Consider the following 21,118-nt stretch of genomic DNA (forward strand, 5'->3'; position numbering starts at 1 on the left):
CCTGTTCATCTTTCCACGAAATCTCTTCTACTTAAAAGCAAAATAGACAAAATATGGGGCTGAACAGACATATCACATAGCTCTTGTCAGTCTAATTCCATAAGGAATCGCTCTATTATGACTCATGCTGGAAATAATTGAGCACAACTACTATTAGGCTATTCGTGCTTCTTCCCAAAGATGAGCAAATAGACTTTACACAGGAAAGAAACAACAAAAACCCAACCTGAGTAGAGATTTTCCTGAATAAAGGGCTACAGAAAGCAGCCAGTTCTACTCAAACATGTTTAGAGAATACTTGCTTGCTCTGTACAGCCCATATATTTCTGCCCCATATACCAGTTCCACAGGTCACCTCTCTTTCCTCTTCCTTATTCACAAGTGACTTTTACTCCCAAAGTGAGCAACTCTCAGGTATGAGATAAAACTGATGCACCTTTCTGGTGCCATTTTTTGGGTGCACACAGGACATCAAATGATGCAGAAACCTTGTCTTGGCTCTCTGCACAAACATGAACTGAGCACAATAAATCCCTATCTGAGAAACCATTATATGTACCAAATAATTTACCCACAGAACTGTAATACAAGTTAGGCAGAAGAAGAATTTCACTCTACACAGTGTTTTACGACCTGTTTTCACCACAACACCTTGAGGTAGCTGTTACACACCCATTGGGAAACCGAGGAACGAGAAGTTTAAACTACTAAAAGGCTCACCAAAAACCAGCAACACAATCTAAAAACCTGGAGGGGATATTTTTTTTTATTTGCACAGAGGCTTCTCCAGTGACCACAAAACTTCTCCTTTCTCCCTCATGCAAAATGCAGCAGGGAGGAGGAACACCCTGGCTGGGTCCTCAGCGCTGCGCTCCGAGCTGGCGAGGGCGGACGCCGCTCTGCTCCAGAAGCTGTGTGCCTGCATTATACAGCACTGTGCCTGAGCTCATAAGCTGTGCTTATTAATGTTAAATTAATGAATCTCAGCCTGCTCTGCTTATTAGGTTGAGCTCCGTGCCACCACAAGGCAGCTCTGCGACTCCCAGACCCACTAGCTGTGTCACATCTGACCAGGCTGGAGCACAGGGCAGCCAAGCTCTGGTCTGGCTGTGCCCATCCGTGTGGACACCCCTGCACGGGCATGTGTCAGAGGCAAAAACCCCTCTCCTTGATCCTGATTTCCCTGCACAAAGGCAGGATAATGTGTGTTATTTACAAAACTATAAAAGGGATGTTGAAATAATTAAACGGGAAGGCAGGGGCCAGCTCCCATCCCTCTCCCTTACGTGGGAAGCGCGGAACCCAGATGCCCAACTGTGGAAGATATTCTTCCAGCAGCAGCATCTGCCTCCTTGGCAGGCACTTCAGGCAAGTTGTCTGGGGAGCTCTGCAGTTGCCTCTTGGTTTATCACGTGGATCTGTTAATGTGCCCTATCTGGCTGCCTTGTCCAGGCTGGAGCTGATTTAATTCACCTTTGAATCTAAGAAATTCTATTTATTTTGCTCCATTTTCTCCATACTCTACATAGCAGGGCAAGCAATTTTCGGATGCCACCCAAGCTTTCTGCCCTTTCAGAGGGAGAATGTTGGTTTTCTTCCTGATTGTCTTCCCCCTCTGCCCAAATTCTTCATTCTTACTACTAATTGTTTGCATTGATTTCACTGGAAAAACGCTCCTCATCAAGGTAGAACTATATATCTAAGACAAACCTGCTGATATTAGTATATTATTTTTAAAAAGTCATAATTATTTATCTTCAGCTGTTTTGACAAAAACACCAAACTCCCCCCATGTTCATAAGTCAGTGAAAGGAAAAAAAAATCCAACCTTGAAAAGAGTGGGGAGGAACAGTCCCCCCACATCAAACCTCACAACCTTTGGCAGCAACATTCTGAAAAAACAAGGTTTTTCCAAACTGTATGCAACTAAACAGACTTGTTTCTACCTATCAAAAACTAAGGAAAAAAAGAAAATGAGCAGAGCCGTGCATAGCCAGCAGCCCACAGTAGCCCCCACACCAGGACACAATGACAATGTGATGACAAATCCAGCAGCAGGACCCAGAATTCTGAGAGAAAACCAGAAAATGAAGCTAAAGTACAGCATATAGTAATGCTAAGCAGGGGATGTCTGCAAACTTTTTTTTTTCCCTCCAAAGTTGGTGGAGGAAAGATGTAGCAAACATATGTGATTTTCACTTGCTAAACTACGTGTCATATCAGCAGTTTTCAGGCAGGCTCGTGTAATAAATGTAGGCTCAGGAGAACCCTTTTCTCACACAGCAAAAGAACAGATTACACTAAGAACTGTGCAAGTTTTCTATCAAGAAAAAGAATAATAATAATAAAAGTAAAAGCTACTGAAAACTAAAAATAATCACCAGAATGAAGGACTATACAAAAAAAAAAAAAAAAAATCTATTTGGTGAACCTGTGGAAGACCTACAACCCAAAATGTGGAACGGGCACTTAAGTTTTCCCCCAGGAAGAATGCCCAAATTTAGAAAGGTGCAGAAGCCCTTAAATGAAGGCACAAGAAAGACTATTTGTTGAAATTATTTCCTGAATCAAGACCTTTCTTTATAATCAGGCAGCTCATGAGCAGCTTTTGGTTTTCAGCCATGGGACAGCAGCAGGGAGAAAAGTTTAACTGTGCTCCTACAAGCTTTGGGGGAGCAGCTACTGGAAATGTGAGGAGGAGAAACATCCTCCTTCACCAAAGGCATGAATAGGTGGACTGACCAGTTACATAAAAGACTCAGGTATACCTGACTGGCATTTTAAAAATTATATTAAATTATTTGATCATCTTTTAACTTGAGAAGGGCAAATGCATATTGAGATGTGCTTTTGAGCACGTGCTTTTCTCTGTTTCAGTTATGGAAGAGTTTTACAAAGGAGCTGGAGCAATGCCAACACTCATCCCATTTACCACAGCTTCCCGGGGCTCATTTTGGGGGAAGGAGAAGAATTAAACCTTTTTCCTCTCTGTTAAGCACACATCAGTCTACTAAACTCACTCTTTGGAAGTGGACACAAGAAAAAGTGCACCAGACACAAGCATGCACAGGACAGGGATAATAGTAAATTTTGGGTTAAAGGAAAAAAAAATCCAATCTCTCAGAAGCATCTTTGTGAATTTTGATTTTTGGGGTTGGGGTGACCTGCTACTGAGGCTTTTGCAGTCCTGCCAAATCCTGCTCTTTGAGGAATAAGAAAGTTTACAAAGTTTAGTTCTTCCCCAAAGAATACCTTACTGCTTAGTTCTTTTAACAAGAAGCATGATGTGTAATTAAAGCCACATTCTCACCCCTTGCTTCCATCTACTTCCTATTTCTGCAACTGTATTTAAAAATATAAACCCTGATTTTCATAACAGTCAGGCAAATAATTGCACTCAGTACTCTTCAATGCTACCAAATACTGAACTGGTGTATCAGCAAATAACAGAATGATAAAAATAATTAACATAGTTTTAATTTAAATATTTATGACACAGTTGACTCTGTGGCTGCACGGCACCATTGTGCTGAGTGCAGTACACAAATCCTGATAGATAGAGGCCCTGTTTCCAAGAGCTCCCATTGTTCATCCCACATTACTCAATATCAAACGATCTCAAAAAAGCTTTTCAAACATTAATTAAATCTCCTAACTTCCTTTTCAGGTCAGTAAGTTTTATTATCCTAGTTGTGTAGATAAAGAAAGTGAGGAATGGAGAGGGTGAGGTACTTCCTCACCACGACAGAGCCAACACTTCTCACTTCCACTCTTTGCTTGCCCCCCAATCCCCAAGCTGAGCCCCCCAAGCCTTTGAAGGCTCATCCATGTGCTGTGGGTGTATTTGTGCATCTGGCCAGCACATCCCAGGGAAGGCTGGTTACTGCTAAGGACTCTTCAGTTAATCAGGACCACGTGAGGCTCCTGCTTCTGGTTTGCACTCGCACCAGCTTCAGCAAAATATCACCGGCAGAGTTAATTTATGTGATTTTGTAACCTCTTAATATTGCTTGGGGTTAGTGTTCTTTCCAGCTCAAATCCTTCTTTTTTTTTTTTTTTTTTTTTTTTTTTTTTTTTTTTTTTTTTTTTTTTTTTTTGCCAAAATTAGGAGTGTTCAATTCATTACAATGGCTTTTTCCTCTTTTTTTTTTCTTTTTTTATTTGGGGAGATTGGGCCCTAACACACTAACGTCCACAACCAGGTCATCAAAGGGTAAATTGCAATGCTTTTCATTTTTGTGGCTAATGATACGTGATTTTTCTCAGAATTAAGGTTTTGAAATAAATAATTTGCTTGAAGTTTCTTAGATATTCATTGGAACTTAAATAAAAAAAAAACAAAACAAAACAAAAAAAGGCTTTAAGGCTAAAATGTCAGGGTCCTGTGCAAAATAATTAATATAACACAATAGGATCTATTCTACTATTGATTGAAAGGGAATTTATGCAGGTAATTCATTAAGGCTAGTGAGAGTTTGGCATGTAAATCCCCCAGCACTTTGATGGGAAAACAGACCCTGATTTTATTTTTTTTTTTTCAAATAAGCTATAAAATACATGATTTTCTGTGGCAAATATATAAAAAGCAAAAGCAAATACCTGAACAGCTAGGGCCCTGCTCTGTGAGGGTTCTGGAATGACATTAGATCAAATCCTTTTTCACACACTGCAAAAGAGGCAACAATCATTTCAATCACCATGTTAAGAGAATCAATACAATTTTTCCTTCCAGATAATGGTACTTTACATTCCAATGTTTACAGGCTATCACCTTCATACATCTCTTTTTGTGGTCAAGTGCATGATTACTACTTCTGACAGGGTATTGGGGATTTTCTTATGAAGATCTACAAATTCTCGTAAATAAAAACCAATCTGAAAAAAAAAAAAATGAAGAGCAAATCTGTGGACTGGAATGCACCCTACTTGTAATGGGAACAAAAAGCTGGCAATGAAATATAAACCTAAATCACAGCAGAATGACCTACTTTAAGGCATTTGCCAAAGAGACAGTGTTTTAGACAGCTCCTCTGAAGTAGCGTCTTTATGTCTATGCCATCTGCAGATTTATTATTGTGCTTTAGAAAAAAAAAAAAAAAAGAAAGAAAAAAAAATAAAAAAAGGAAAGAAAAACCTACAGTATGCCTGAACAAAACTCAGCTTCATCTATAGAAAGATTCCAGTACTGTGGGCACCACACCCACACCTACTGATGTGGTCCAAGTTTTTTCTTTAGAGGCACCTAATTAAGAAACCCTGACTCATTTACATGGATATGTTTGATCTAAATTACACTCCAAACCACACCAAATTAGGAGCATCTGTGAATGCGAAGTGTTTGTTCCCAGTGCCTGGTAGAACAGGGCCAGTTCTGGACGGCACATGTTCAAGTGACGAAAAATATTTCAGATGTAACATACTTCTGAGACCCACTTTTCCACTAATAATTCATAATGAGTTAAACCAGTATCTCTGCTTCAGCGATTATTTCAGGCTGGGGAAAAAAAAAAATATAAAATGTCATTTTACTTTTTAAAGGAAGGGCAGGGGGAAAGCAGGACTGAACAACCACCGAGTTTGGTGGGGCATTAACACAACCATTAGCTGCAATTTAAATCTGTGCAGTGCATTTGTTTTCAGATATACTTTACACCTAAAGCCTGGACTGAAGGAAAATATAAATTAATGATTGGTTGTTGTTCACAAACAAGACCTTCTGCCTTGGTGAATGGTCTTCTCTCATTAATCAGTTTTCCAGAGGAGTCTGGGTGGAGGGCAAGGTCTCAGCCCAAAGAGGCAGCACCCTATGTAATACTAACATGAAAAATTCAAGACCACCAGATTTGAGAGTGGTGCCTCCCTTTCCAGGCTGCATTGCTGGTGGCTGACTGTGCCTGTTTGCAGCCCAGAAAGCCACTTTGTACAAAAACGGGTCCTGTGGCAATTAGGAAACTTTTATCCCGCTTTCCCATCTCCCACTAAGAGCGAGCAGGGGGGCTGCAGAAGTCACTGGTTGCTGCTTTGCTGCCTTGCTGACAAACTGAATAAAAAATAGCCTTAATCTCACTCCGAGCAGCCCAAGAACCAAGGAGTGTAAATCCGAATTCCACGCTGGGTTTGCAATTCCCAGTTCACTGGCGCAATTTGGCACGACCTTTGGATTTGGCCCATAGTGTTTGGCAGCCACCTTTTATTCTTTCCATCTTTTATACTTTGTGAATAGTCCAAGTTACATAATGCCAGTGACAATTTGTTTATGGCGAGCACTGGAGTCACTGTTTTATGATTACATTCAAACTTTAAGCCACATTTTGACATCTAAGGATCATCTTGCATTCTCATGTACTCTATACAATGAAGGTTTGTGTTCCAGTAAGGAGAGGGGGGAGACGAACTTTATAAATAACATGACTCCTTTTGTCTGAAGAGATTTTAATACATTTGTCTGATCTACTGTTTTTGCAGTAGCTAGAATATAATTTGAATATATTAATATTTTCAGCAACTGTGCTGAGAGAGCCCAGTTAATAACTTATGCATGGGTGTATAGATACACTTCAGACAGAGGTAGTTTTTAGCCCTTATGTTGGTAATACTTAGAAACACACAATGAAAGAGCCTGTTCTTTCCTCCTCTTTGTTGTGGGCATGCATTGTGATGGTATGGAGCCAGTGTTCTTTCTGTTGTCTACACAGCCTGGATTCAATAAGCAGTTATATATGCATATTATGACAATGTGGTCAAGGAAACCAGATTTTTTTACTATACCTTCATGTGCCTGTACAGTATAAAATCTGGTATTTATTTTTCTTGTCCTCATTCAATATGTTAACAAAATCATAATTTGATACAGGTTATGTTCACTTTATAATTAAAATTATAGAGTTAGATGAAAATACAGCAAGATGTTGCTGAATGGAAAATATTTATCTTTTCGTACATTACGCATTATGGTGCTATGTAAAATCATAAATCTGTGAAGCAGCTCTCTCCAGCCAATTTGTCTCCTCCTCTGGTCCACAAGATGCAACCAGTTACCTCCTCTAAGCTGAGGATTCTACACCCACCTCAGCCCTGATGTTAGATAGCATCACCACAGCCTCTCCAGAGCTTTGCTGTGGTCTTCCAGGAGAAGACCCCTTTCCATGGAGATAAGCCAAGGAAAAAGGAATTCTGAAAAGTTCTGTAATTTTTACAGCTCCTCCTGTAGATCTCCTAGCACCTTCATGGAAAAAGCACAAGCTCTTTTGCACCATGTTCTCTGTGTCAGCACTAGACTCAGGCTCCCCAGACCACCTCAGGATAGCACTTCATCCATCTGGAAACTGTTCTCACCTCCCAGATCATTGCCATCCACGCTGCCAAGTGCAGGCCTTCACCAAACACCATCAGCAGCCACCATACAATCAGCACAGGGCATATGGGACAGCCCTGGAGCATATGGAAGCTTTCCAGTAAGTGAAGTTTACTGGGAACATCAGTTTGCCTTGTTCAAACTCTCAGTCCAGAGAGGATTTCCACAGGGCTGTGGCAGCAGTAGTAGCAGGCAACTTTAACCACCTCAGACAACCCAGATTGTTTCCATGTCTGGATAAGGGTCTCATAAAAGTGTCATCAGAATGAGGAGTTTTCATTCCTTCAGAACATCTACCCCATGGAAGTCACTGCAGCTGCTCTGGACTCAGAGCCAACCATGAGATTTCTATCACAGGGCAAATTTCAAGTCTTGTTGAACACGTTTTGGATCTCACCTGGCCTCTGTGGTGAGGAGCTGCTTAACCTTTCCAGATTATAAAGTAAGAGCTTTCCATTACTTGTCATATTAAATTATGACAGCTCAGTTTATCCAGCTCTGCATCCTGAAACTACAATATGTGCTTGCTGAAGAGGCACTTTTTAAGTTTATAAATCCATTTTACAAACATTCACTTCAGGCTAGACATTTTCTGAGCACCTACAGAGAGGTGTCCTGGAAACCATTTACTGTGTGAATTGTCCAAAGACTGATGACTGATAATCAGGGCCTTGATATCAACAGCAAGATTGTCCCTGTTGTTCCTAAATCCTTCAATCTCTGTCAAACATGGTTTGGGTTAGGAGGTCTAAGAGACTCATATATGTTTTCTCACCAGTTTTTTTAATCATGGGTTTTGTTCAGGGTCAGACAGAAGCAGATATTGGCAAATCTGGTCACTTGAAGCTTCAAAGATGAAAGAAATACAACTACTGAGAGAGGTAGGGCTGACTGTGTAGAGAAAAAAAGACTTTGTAAAGTATCTAAGGCAGTTAGACCAGAGTCATCTGAGACCAGCACATGTGTGAATGGGTATTTGACTTTAAAGGAACTAATGAGAAAATTCAAAGCTAGTTTAAAGCCAGGAAATATTGCAGAACTTGCAGTACTACAAAGGGTGCTTCTTAAAAAGACACAATATATGGAAAATCCTCCACTCCAGGCAGTCCCTGCATTTAGTGCAGAGCACTAAGCATGTGCACAAAAAAATAAACATCAAGCTAAGGTGAGCGGACAAGACAGACAAAGTGTAAGTAGAAAAGACAATGCTGACATAGTAAATTCATTGCTCAAGGGCAAGTAAAATGTAAATAAGTTTAAAGGAATCAAAGACTCGTGGCACATACTCGCTAGTGCATTTAAGAGCTGCGTTCATCCTACTCGTGCTCAGTATCAGGGCTGAAACAATCGTGGTGCTGGGAGGCATGTTAAAGCATCTTTCAAATCTGATACAAATGCAGTGCATATATATTGCAGTCGTAGCTTGTGGAGAGCTCAGAACTGAACCTGGAAGAGAAGGAATCCTGGTTGAGGTCAGATCCCATAGAAAATCATCTCTGTTGGGTAGATGGCTGCAAAAAGATTTTCATTTTAAACAACAAGATGGTGATAACACGGGATGAAAAATATGGAGATTTTATACTGGGGGCAGTTAATTGGCCAACATTTGAATTTTTTTCATCATTTAAAAAAGACTTGAAACAAAATAATTTATGAAGTAATTACAATGCTTTGATTTGATATTTTTAAAAAATGATTCAGTGATTCTATGATATAAAAATTCAGAGAAAAGGAAAACTTTGGTGAGAGTTTGTTCCATGACTTTCATGGAATTCTTTGCCACCTTCTCTGATTTCAATGTCAAAAATCAGTACGTTTCTCACAGAACAGGATAATTCATTTGTGACACTGGACAAAACCAATGTGTGGATAGTGGAACTGTGTTTTCATGGGCTGCTCTAGACCCACAAGCAAAGATGAATTTCTGAGCACGATGTCTACAGCTCAACATCCCAGGCTGAAATTCCACTCAATTGCCCCTTCTGGGCTCTAAGTCAGAAAGTAAACCTGTCATATCCAGGGCTGAGTTATTTGCTGTCAACTGGATTATAGCACAAAATGCTGTAATTGAAGGCTGCAAGAGGTTATAGATTGAACATAGTCAAAAGCAGTAACTCCACTTAGTAAAAGCAGATAGCACCCAAAATGAGAAAAGTTAAGCTCTTAGAAGGTGAAATTCTGACTCCATTGTGGCTTCCAGTTGCTGGGATTTTTGTCAGTGACTTTCAGAGTAATCAAAATTTCACTTGCTGCCCAGAGAGAGATGCTGCAAACGGTGTGATGAAGTGAAAGTTAAAATAACACTTAACCTGGGGCTTCCGAAATACATTTTCTGAGCAGAGACTACTGTCTAACTCAGTGTTTTCCTGATGTAGCAATGCAGACAGCCCTTCAGGGGACCAAGGGGATAAAGCTGTGCTACTGGAGTATAGCTGGGATGTGCAGCCAGAGCCACCTTGCTGTAAATACTGAAGCTCCCATTGTTCAGCACCCTGTGGGACAGGGGGAACTGGACTATTTAGGCATAACTGTAAGGTACAGTTTGTGAGTAGTGATTTCAGAAAGCTGTAACATCACTGAATACCTGTGGCAGTGCTGACACCTTCCACCTGAGGCCCTCCTTTGAAAGGTAGAGATTGCTGGAAGACAGAGCATAGAAGTGTCTGACAGGTCCACTAATTTTACTGGGAGCAGGAGGATTAAATTATAACATAATTTGTCTCATAATCTTTCTACCTTCCAAACCAGTAAATCTAAACCAAAGAATGCAGTTGATGTGCCTCTGGGAAGAAGGGACACAGGGTCTCCTGTGTGTTTTCCATGTCCCCTCTGCTTTGGATGTGCTGCTCAGAGTGGCTTCTCTCACTGAGTTACAATCCAGAACTGGTAGCTCTGCTTGTACTTTCTGTTTGTCCATCATTAAGCACATCAAAGCCTCAGTGTCCCCATCAGAAAACAATGCTGTTAATAACATTAATCCACCTTTATTAAGAGCCTTTAGCTCTACAGAGGAGCACCGAATATTATTAAGACAAAGACAAGAGGATAATAAGGAAACGTGTTTTTTCCCTTGCTGACCTAGTTTCTAACCTCACTTTAAAATCTTCCCTTGATTTTAATTATGCTTAATCTAAAGCTAAGCTCACAAATCTAGCAAACTTAAGGGGCTGCTTTTAAGTGAATTTTCTCGCCTGTCAGAGTTCCTCAAGCTCTCTGTGCTACAGTGAGGAGTTTATTTCCAGCCCAGGCTCAGGGTTGGGGCATTTCTCTGCCAGCACAGTGACTGCTGGGCTCCTGAGCTCAGGCACCACCTTGCTCCACTTGAGCCTGGGCACCACAACATTCTTCACAGAACAATTGCAGTCCTTTTCTCATCAGCCATAGCCAGAGGCAGCAATAAGGGTGAAGGATATCTATCATGAAAAGTCCAGTGTCAATGTGTTCCCCCAATTTATTTACTGACCTTCAATGCAACAGCCATACTCCTGACCCTCATGAGATGAAGCCTAAGGGGAAATGGCACTGAGCACCAATTCCATATCCTGTTGTTCTGTGGTCTAAATTAAGTGCTAATTAATTACCACTGGCATCTTTGGCATTGCCTGTCAAATTGGATTTAGGATATCCTTTCGCTGTTTAAACAAATAACCCTACATCTAAAGCTAAAATCCCAAGTGTCAGCATTTTCTTTACTTTTAAATTTTTATTTTAAAATCCAGTGGGTATGTACATGGATTTTGCAGGTAAAATTCAAATAAAAGAAACAGGAATTGATATTGTCAATTTTGATTAATAGTCCCTCATTAATAAACATCCTGTTATTCAGTTTCCACCTGCAGTTGCTGATGTTGCCTGGAATCAATTAACTCATATAATTTGATTTATTTTACAAAGACATTTTTGGATGTGCTGTGCTGATGATAAAGGTTCTATATTTACAATTCGTGATTTAAGCAAGATTGTTACTAACTGCTTTTTATTTTTAATGTTACAAGAAAATGTAGCTTCGGGCATTCTTGAACAAAAATATTTAAGCAATTTAAAAAAGTTAAAGCTTTATTTATTTAAAACTATCTGTTGCCTTCTGAACCACACAGACCACAAAAGTGTACAAATCCAGGACCTATGACAGGTTGGTCTTTACAATAAGCTAGTAGAAGCTAGAATTAAAAGAATTCTATTCTAAAAGAATTCTAATTCTAATAAAAAGAATTTTAATTCTACAGAAGTAGAATTTAAAATAAATTTAAGAAAAAAATCAAGCAGAGCAGAAGTTGGAGCACCAGCCAAAAATACATTTTAGGCATTAAGGTGCTGTACTTCTGTCTGAACACATATTATTCTATGTAGTCTCACACTGCCTTTATCACTCTGATCCAAACACCTCTAAGTGCATCAGCATCTGTCCAACATCTGTCACGGGGGGTTTTGCTCTCTCCCATTCCCTCCCCAGAGAGAAGCTCGTGCTCACAGTGCCTGTGTGGCTTTTGAGCAAGGGCTTGCTCTTGTTTGAGCTACATTTGCTGCTACAGGGCTACTAAAGAAGGCAAAAAGGAGTGCCTTGTGCACAGAGCTGCAGCCAGAGGAGTCCAGGATGCTCCTTGAGGAAATTCATGGCCTTCAGCTGAGTCCTACCAAAAGGCTGTGCCCAAAGAGGCAAACTGCAGGCACAACAGCAACATGGACTAGCCAGATCCGTCCTCTTCACTGCACCAGTCAGAACCAGCTTGTATTCACACACAAAAAATTAAAAGGCAAGCCAAATTGGGAGGACAGAGTGCTGGCTGTCAGGAAATGGAAGAACCCAGCAGGTCACCCAGTTGGATCAGTGTTCCAAAAGGGAGACTTGGAATTTTTGTGATAGGGAAGATTAAGCGGAAAGATATTGAATCCACCTCTTTGATAAAACTTGGTTTGGGGGAGTGGGATCTGATACTTTGCCCACACCAAGGTCTCTGGTGGAGCCACAATGTGGTGACAGGTTCCTGCCCTTGCTGTCCATGCTCCAGTGTGCCCCTCCTGATTTTGGAGCTTCTGTAACTCAGAAGATACCAGAAAAACAAACAATCCCAAGGCTGAGGTACAGAAAAACTGTTACCCCCTTCACAGCTCCTCAGTGGAGCAGAAGCACCTCCCCTTGTGCAGAGGAACAAGCAGGACTTCTCCAAAGCACTTTCCTGAATGAAGCCCCTCTAGAGACTGCAGTATCTTTAGATACCCAAATGTGTTTTTACTTGCTGTCCTCAGCCACTCAGAAGATAAAGTCTTTCTCCACCAGACAGACATTCTGTGAGGTGTGTGCAAAGGCAAGAGTCCATATGCTCTTCTGCAGGGTCGTAGCATGGGAAGCAAAGTTCACCCAGCACTGAGGAGACTTTATTTTTAACTGTTCTCTCATTAAACCAGGCTAAGCCAGAATAAATGCCTTTCTTCAGCTTTTCACAGTCTATGCAGCCAACTGTGAAGCAATGTTCAGAGTTAGTTCAGTTATTATTCTCATTTAGGGCCAGGCTCCAAGGCAGTTCATCCAGGGAAGGGCTCGTGCTGTGAGATATGCAGGGGATCCCCTGAGGAAGCCCATTCTCCACCAGGTCCCTGTCAGCTGTCCAGGTCCTATATATAGCCACCCAATGGTCACATTTAAAGCCTGGTCTGTGGAGGAAGACAGCATCAAGTGCTCGTTCTTGTATCCCAGAGCGACTGAAGAGAAGGGATTTTTCCCAAAGAGCTGTAACACGAACCCACAGCTGCAGAACACAGGAAGCCTATGGAGTTTCTGTAGGCCAGGAGCCATCGAGGCTATTTTCAGCAAAAGCAAGCTCTTAAGTATGTCTGAACTATTTCTGACCCCTCTTGTAACATATCCTACGCCATGACCTGGTTTCTCTATTACCAGCCTAGCTATTGTTTCAAATTCTACCTATGGAACAAACAGGAATTTAAAATGCCTTCATGTTTTACACGGCTAGATGCAAGTAGATTAAAACTGTATTAGTGCACTCTGACCCCTGAATTGTGCTTGTTTCTTGCAGAGGAAACCACATGGCACATTTGGAAAAGGACAGGCATTGTAGTGTTTTGGAGCTCCTCTATAAGCAGAAGCCTCAGGTCTCATTTCCAAACACACAGATTTCCCTGCTCCCATCACAATGTGCAGATCTCAAAAGCTGAGGCCTCCACTGATGATGTTTGCATCTGCTCAGCTTCATCAGCTGGTGAATGCCACTGTAATGCACCTGAGCAAATCCCCCATACAGCCAAGACATGGACAATAATGAGGTTTAGTCTGCTTTCATAAAATATCAAAAATCTGAATTTAATGCTAAATTTGAAATTTATCTATGCAGCAGTGCAAGGAATTGAACAGTTTACACAAATAGAGTTTGTGGCATCAGGGGCTCCCCTTACCACCAGGTACCTCCATAAGTTTCCCAGGATGGAGTTAAGTAATGCACAGGCCCTGCACTCTTCCTCCACAATGTGCACAATGTGTGTATTTTGGTTTCTCTCCTCAGCTGGTGCATCCAGCTGTCTATGGATATCTCTGCAAGATTTTGATCTGTTACAGGACCCCTATTGTTGTTTTTACTTTAAGAGGACTCTCAAATCTGCAGTTCACTTGTCTTTTTAGTACCAAAATCCACCCAAGTTCTTCCCAAAGAAAGATGACTGCAGCTGGACTGAAATAAATTGGTGACAGAAAATGATGTGTCTGTGATATGCTGTAGCTCAGGACAGTGTGTAACAGGCCCTAAATGAAAAGGAAATATGTGGAGAAAAAACCCTGATAGTTTAGGTTATCTGTGCATCATGTTGTAACTGTGGTTCCTTCCTCACACTGAAAAACCCAGCCGCAAAAGCCCTGCGAAAATGTGCTTATACACACACAGACATTATCACTTCCTAGGATGGTACGTTTTATTATCAGGTTATTTTCCAGTACATTTGGCACAGTTAAGGTAAGTATATTAACTTTACTTCCAAATAAAGCAAACAAAGTTGTACTGAATGTCTCAGCCACTGTCAATGAGTTAAGAACTGACAGGAGGTCCAAGTAATCAACCCTGTCTACAGCACTGAGCTTTCCCCTGGGACACCTCCTCTGATCATACAATGTATCTGACTGGCATGGATGTAGAATTGCTTTCAATAAAGATTTTATTTCAAGGTTGGATGATTCCTTCCCAAATGTCTTGTCACTAAAGCAAAGTATGTAATACCTGTTATTTTTTAACTCCTGTGAACCAGCATTTGGGAAGGAGAGGAGCGTAAAATGTTGAGCTGGAAGCTGTTCATCATAAGAGACAAATTTTAACAAATTGATTGGGAGCTCTGCAATACTAGAAGTCAGAAAGCTGCTGCATAAAAACTGGCCTGTACCAGTGCAGTGAAGAGGCCTGTTAACACAATTATTGCTGGGGAGAGCTGAAGGCAGCTGAGCCCTCACCAGGGCCAAGTCCTTAAGCTACAACATCACATTTGCATATGCCTGAGAATTGATAGAAAAGAGATATTGGCTAATTTAAGGATAATTATTGGCAAAATGAATCAATGGGAGGCACACACACTTTGACCTATTAAGACAGTTCACAGGAACTTACATTTCAAATCAGTCCTCCCATCCATCAGGATGAGCAGCTCTGCCTAGGACAGTGGTTGCCAGCAGAGTTCAGCAAAGGTACAAAACCCACCCAAATGGGCTGTCATGGAATACCCCACTCAAAGAGGAGCTGGGTCCCAACTCTATAAGGTTAGTTCCTATAGAAAGAGGACAGATGACACAAATACAGCATTTTAAATGTTAATTTTAATCCTTTTGGTGGAGTCTCATTTATTGTTTTTATCTTTAATCTCTCTTGGCCTCTGTGTTGGTCTTGGTTCCTGTCTCTAGAGGCAAAGACTCCCTTAGTGAACACAAATATTGTGCATAACTGGAGGACAGGATTTTGATAAGATCAAAACCTACTTTTATCCCTCAGTCCTCCACTGAATTCAGGGGGTGGCATTTCCTACACCTGTCATTCCAACCCATAACCTCATACCAAGTGACCCCTCCTTACTCTTCTGGCCCCCTCATTTTGTAATGTGTTGTCCTTTAGTCACAGTCTACATGACCAGTTCATGGAAGAATAACAGGACTGTCCTATTGAAAAGTTACCCTTAAATATAATTTAGAACAGTGATAGATTACCAGTCATGGCTAAAACCAGTTCTGCTAAGGGTAGAAATGCCCCTGACATTGAGCAAAATTAAATCCCCATAGGCTGGAAAAGGATAAGAAAGTAAAAGTGAGCAGTTCTCAAAGCAGCTGGCTCTACCCTCCAACACTCTCCAGCCCACACTAAAACAACATCCTCTCCAATGGGATTTTCCTCCCTAAGTACACTCAGTTCCCCATTTTTTTATGTGCAATAGGAATATTAAGATGTTCAGGAGTCAGAGTCAGTGTAGAAAACCTTTTCTCCTCCTCAACAGTTACTATGAAGTAAAAATGGATGAAGACCATTTCCTAACACCTACTGTGTTTGGAGCAGTAATCCAGTGTGCTTTCCAAACGTCAAAATTAATAATGATTTTATTTAGAGAGTTTGAAAAGTGTAGGTTTAATGGAACCAGAGAGCCAACTCACCACACAATGACCCTCTTAGCTGTAGACTTGCCCTGCTCTCTGTCACACGTTTTCCAGCTTGCAGTTGCCTTGGCAACAGCCAAAGCATAAATTCCAAGTATTTTTCCTTATATATCTGCCATTGACACTACAGCCCTGCTATCAGACACTTCTGCTGTTTTAATTCATCATTAATTTCATTACTATTAATAATGAGAATTATATTTTCTGCATTTCTCCTGACTTGTGATTTTAAAGACTGAAGACATTCCTGTAACTCAGTTATTTCGGAGCAAAAAAAAAAAAAATCTTGTGCAGCATAGCACCCAACAATTTCTTGATATGGTTCCAGCATCTGTGGCACCGGATTATAGATTGTTTCTAAAATAACCTTAAATTGATGGATCATTGCTCCTTTCATTTGGGCTTGACAAAAAGTACCTCTGGCATTTCCTTTCACTCTTTATGTTGAAAATGGTGTGTCACTCTTTCTGCTCTTTTTCTGGCCAAAAAACGAATTCTTGCCCATTTTTTCAATGTTTTCTCTTTTAACAGCTCAATTTCACCTAGTAGCTATAGTAATAGCATTAAGTGGGAATATTTTATTTTGATTTGCTTTGACTTCTTCTTTTATGGAGAGAAGATAAAAAATATCAGTTATAGAATTTCTTTGGTAAATGTTTGTAATCCAAAAAAGACATAAAGTCCAAAACTTATAATTATTCTATTCAGGGTGGATTGAATTCCTTCCTTCTACTTCTTCAGTAGCTGTGTTTTACCACATATTATTTAACTATTCAGACTTTCCATGTTTCCAAGTTCTCTTGGTTCATGAGGGGTTTTTTTTGTTTTTTTTTTTTTTTTTTTTTTTTTTTTTTTTTTTTGTTATTATGATGAAAACAAATGAAACTGCATGAATATATAAAAGATTTTCAAGATACTTTCTCAATACAGTGCTGCTTATTCTAGCATGAAGCTCTGGAAACCCAAATTTACACAAATGTTCTTGATGCCCCATTCCATATTGATGAACCACAGTCAGTTTCTCTCCATCACCAACACACACACCATACACAGCCTCCTCTCCCTCATGCCATATCCCCACTCCTGACTGCTGGGAAATGTTATCGTGCCTGGCCTTTGCCAGGATGTCATGAGATTCCATAATGGAACCTCCAGGATAAAGCACGAAAATTGTTCTCCTTCAGAAAGATGGCAAGCAAAAGCAGAAGGGTTGGCCATGTATCTTCCATTTTCTGTGTCCCCATCAGGAACACAGAATCTCAATATCTTGCTCCGTATTTTACAGACAAGAAAGACAGTTCTCCCCTGTCCCTTCAGTGAACTGGGCTCTGTTGCCACAGTTCTTCACCCTGATTCTGCTCATCCATGTTCCATTGTCTCCTTCTCCCTGCAAGGGGCTTCTCCTGCACCTCCACCAATGCTGTCCATTACCAACACCCTCTTGTCTCAAAGCCATGGCTGATGCTGCTAAATTGAATATTTCTAAAGTTACCCAAGACAAAGCTGCTGAATTTCCCCACCCAGTGAACATGCATCTCTACTCCTGCCGATGTCATCTCCAAATATTTTATGAAGTTTCCAACTTTAACCACATAACAAGCTCAATAGAAAACAAGTCTCTCTCCTGGAGAGGTCCCCAAGATTGCTGTACATGCCTCTCCATCAGAGGCACTAAGCAAAACAATCTCGTCACCTCTGTAACATTTTTAATTGTGATAAAGATGTGTGACATCCATCAGAAGCCCACGCAGTCACTTGGCAACAAAACTTTTAACTTTTGAGACTTCCTGAACTCCTAAGAGAAGAGATGATATATTAATATTACCACGGAGGAAAGATAATTAATTTTTTAAAAAATTTAATGAAGATGCTATATTTTAAGAAACTAATAGTTAAGCCAATCTGATTAGTGCCATATGGAGAGTGTTTTGTGCAATGGACACCACGGTTACTAGCACGAGGCTGAACGAAGTAATTCTTCCTATTTATATATGGGAAAAAAAAACCACGAGTGTTGATGCTCCAGGAATGTGGTAAACGATGAGATTGGCACAAATCCACAAGAGATGCTTTTTGCTGTGTGACCAACCCACTAACATGAAAGAAACACTCTTTTACGTGCCTGGAGCCATTAGGTCTCACAAAGTTTCTTTCCCTTATAGCGTGGCTTGCTGTAAGGTCAGCAGCAGGTATGGGGAAATAAAGACAGATGTGATGGCTTTTAAATGGCTGTCTGGATTTTAAAAAGGTAAATGAGTGACAATGGCAGAGGAGGGGGAAAAGCAGAACTTGGCTTCAACAATCCACTTGGAATACTTAAGTTAAAACTAGCAGGTTAAGGAGGCATCCATAAATTCAAACATTTACATAATAAAGTTGCATTTAGTTTGCTTTCTTTGGTGGAGCTGTGCAATTTATTTATAAAATATGTATCTTCATTTACTAGTCTTTCCAACCCTAGGATACATAATATATTCTGGAGGGTTGAAGGAAATGGATTTCTACTTAGTCTGTACTCACCACAGCAGAGATTTATGCCAAACTTCCTACCTAAACTCCATCCATTAAACCTGTGCTGTTCTTAGACCAGACTTCTCCATCCTTAATGCCCTTTCCACAGGAATATTAAGTCTTAACACAGACATAAGATCAACTTTTAATAGTATTAGTCCTTCTCTTGTAATTTTGTGGGTAATAAAGATATCAAAGGTTATAATCCTTACCATTATTTTCTAAGTCATCTCGTTAAGGTATGTGGTCTCTGTGTCTTTCAAGAAACTTCGTGTCAGGATAAGGCATGCAAAAGTCTTTAGTTACATAAATTTCACAATCCATTTCAGACCATACTCACTTTATTGGATTTAAATTAGCAGAAGGAATGTGTTTCATATGAGCTCTATATTAAGGGGCTTTTTTTTGGTTTCCACAACTCTTTCAGTGCTGGAGACCATGTTAAGGGAAGCAGGGAATCTTCTGCCTGGAAGTACAAAATCCATCCTTTCCTTGTTTGTCGCACTGGCAGAAATTTCTGTTGCCTCCATGTTTTCTTTCTTTTTGATAAATTAACCAAACAAACACCCCTATCAGGAGAATCAGTTACAAAGTGCCTCTATGTGCTTCAAGAGCAACAGTGACTCCTCTGACACCCTTCTCTTTTAACCAGTTCTTTCCTTTTGTCAACAGGATAGCAGCCAAGGAATCCGTGAATCTTATGTCAACACAAAGCTTAGGAATTGTGTTTGGACCAACACTCCTTAGACCTGAAAAGGAGACAGGGAACATGGCAGTCCACATGCTGTACCAAAATCAGATAGTTGAACTTATGCTGAGTGAGTACAGCAAGATCTTCGGCTCGGAGGAAGACTGACAGACAGGGCCTGTTATTGAAAACGTTCACATCTGTCTTGATGTCTAATATTTTTACATTTCTGTAAACATATTTCTGAAATATTTCTTTTTCTTTCAAGTGACAGATGCCTCATTTTGTGCAAACTTAATGATGATTTTGTGTCTAATTTTCAAACATTGGAATAAAAAATATTGTCAACATTTGCCTATATGTATTCTGCATTAACCCTTTGAGAGTTTCATTATGCTAGCACTCCAAGTGTCACTTTTTCTGCAAGCTGAGCACACAGCATATGGCCCTAGACCATAGAAAATGCTGTTTACCAACATATGCAATGGCACAGAAAGACAGATAATAATTGAGGAGGTTTGTGGAAAACGGATTAAAGAATGTATATTAAAAGCAATGAATTAAAGCAGTGATATGAGATCATCCAGAGCTGATCTGAGTATAATTTACCTTTCTCTGTAATATATGTTCAAAATTAAAGATGTGATGAATAATCAATTTGTCTACCCCAAGAGCTAGGAAAAGAAAAAAAAAATGCATTTAATGATTTTAAACAAATAAAATAAACAACCACAAATAAAATGAGAATGTCACTATTTGCATAACAGTGCCTAAAAGAAATTAAAAATGGAATTGGAACTTTGGCATTTTTACTTAAACGCAGTACATGAAATGAAGACATTGCATGACTGCTCATTTTAATGTAACATCCATTTTGATTCTTCATCACACTGTACATCTGCCCGCTTTCCCCAGCTATCTCATGTTCTGTAGCATTTGTATTGTGCTCCTGAGGATGCTTTATTGGTGAACTACATTAAATTCATCTAGAAAGAACTTTAAAAAAAAGCCTTTTCATATGCCCTTAGGATTACTTGGCTAGACTTGAATCAATTTATGCATTTGATGGTTAGTTTCAGTTGTCATGGATAAACAAAAGGGTAACTGTCTAGAATATATCAAATATTGTTTCATTTTGAAATGTATGTTTCCAGCTATACACATCTCCTACCCTGTTTTGTAAAAGTATTCTGCTGATAAAATGTAGACTTATGTTTGACAGCTTTTTAATCAAGTTCAAAGAGAATAAATAAAACTAATCCAGTGTGGTAAAGAGTCTGTCTGGTTATCGATTTGTTCATAAAATGAAAAATAAACCATGTAAATAAGATGTGTGAAACACAGATCCAGAAGCAAATATTTAAAGCAATTAAAGACCCCAAAACATAGGATTAATGCATAGGTCTGCTGTGCATGAGAGATATGTCTTCAATATCACCTCAGCAGATCATGGGCTGCTTCAGTTTCTACTCAGCATTGTTGTGCAAAATTCCATTTTATCCAGGAAAGGTCACTCCTTGGAGAGGTCATTTATGGGAATAAATACATAACGAGGCCTGATGGTTAACTAAGACCAGGATCTTTCATCAGGTACTAAGACAGGCTGAAAACAACACCAAGAAAACATGAAAACCGGTCCTGAGATGTTTTTTCTGACTTCTCACATGTCTGAAAAATCAAGTAAAATCAGAGGGGTAGTGACCAATAAATAAAATAAAAAACACAAACCCAAACAAAATCTCCCTCGTATCACAAATATCCAGCTCAATAACATCTGAGCAAAACTATAATGTACTGGAGAACCCAAATTCACTTTATGTTCAAGAAAATATTTTTCATGTTAACGTCAAGCTGTGAGTACTTAAACAGTGATGCTTTTCAGCATCATCATCTATAGACCCTTTTAATAGCAACAAACCAGGCGCTGTTTATA

General features: G+C 39.9%; 2 protein-coding genes across 7 annotated transcripts in view; one reads left to right on the top strand and one right to left on the bottom strand.

Annotated features, from left to right (window-relative positions):
• ARHGAP15 (Rho GTPase activating protein 15) overlaps positions 1–20,448 on the top strand; it is a 322,354-nt gene extending 301,906 nt beyond the window's left edge. The window contains exon 14 of the mRNA XM_083865289.1: positions 19,170–20,448. Within this exon, the coding sequence (XP_083721415.1) occupies positions 19,170–19,353 (184 nt within the window). The 3' untranslated portion in view covers positions 19,354–20,448. The remainder of the gene's footprint in view (positions 1–19,169) is intronic.
• GTDC1 (glycosyltransferase like domain containing 1) overlaps positions 1–21,118 on the bottom strand; it is a 431,567-nt gene that overhangs the window by 13,046 nt on the left and 397,403 nt on the right. The gene's annotated exons all lie outside the window — the stretch shown is intronic.

This window comes from Zosterops lateralis (genome assembly GCF_965231275.1).
Source record: "Zosterops lateralis genome assembly, chromosome: 7".
NCBI classification, from domain to species: domain Eukaryota; kingdom Metazoa; phylum Chordata; class Aves; order Passeriformes; family Zosteropidae; genus Zosterops; species Zosterops lateralis.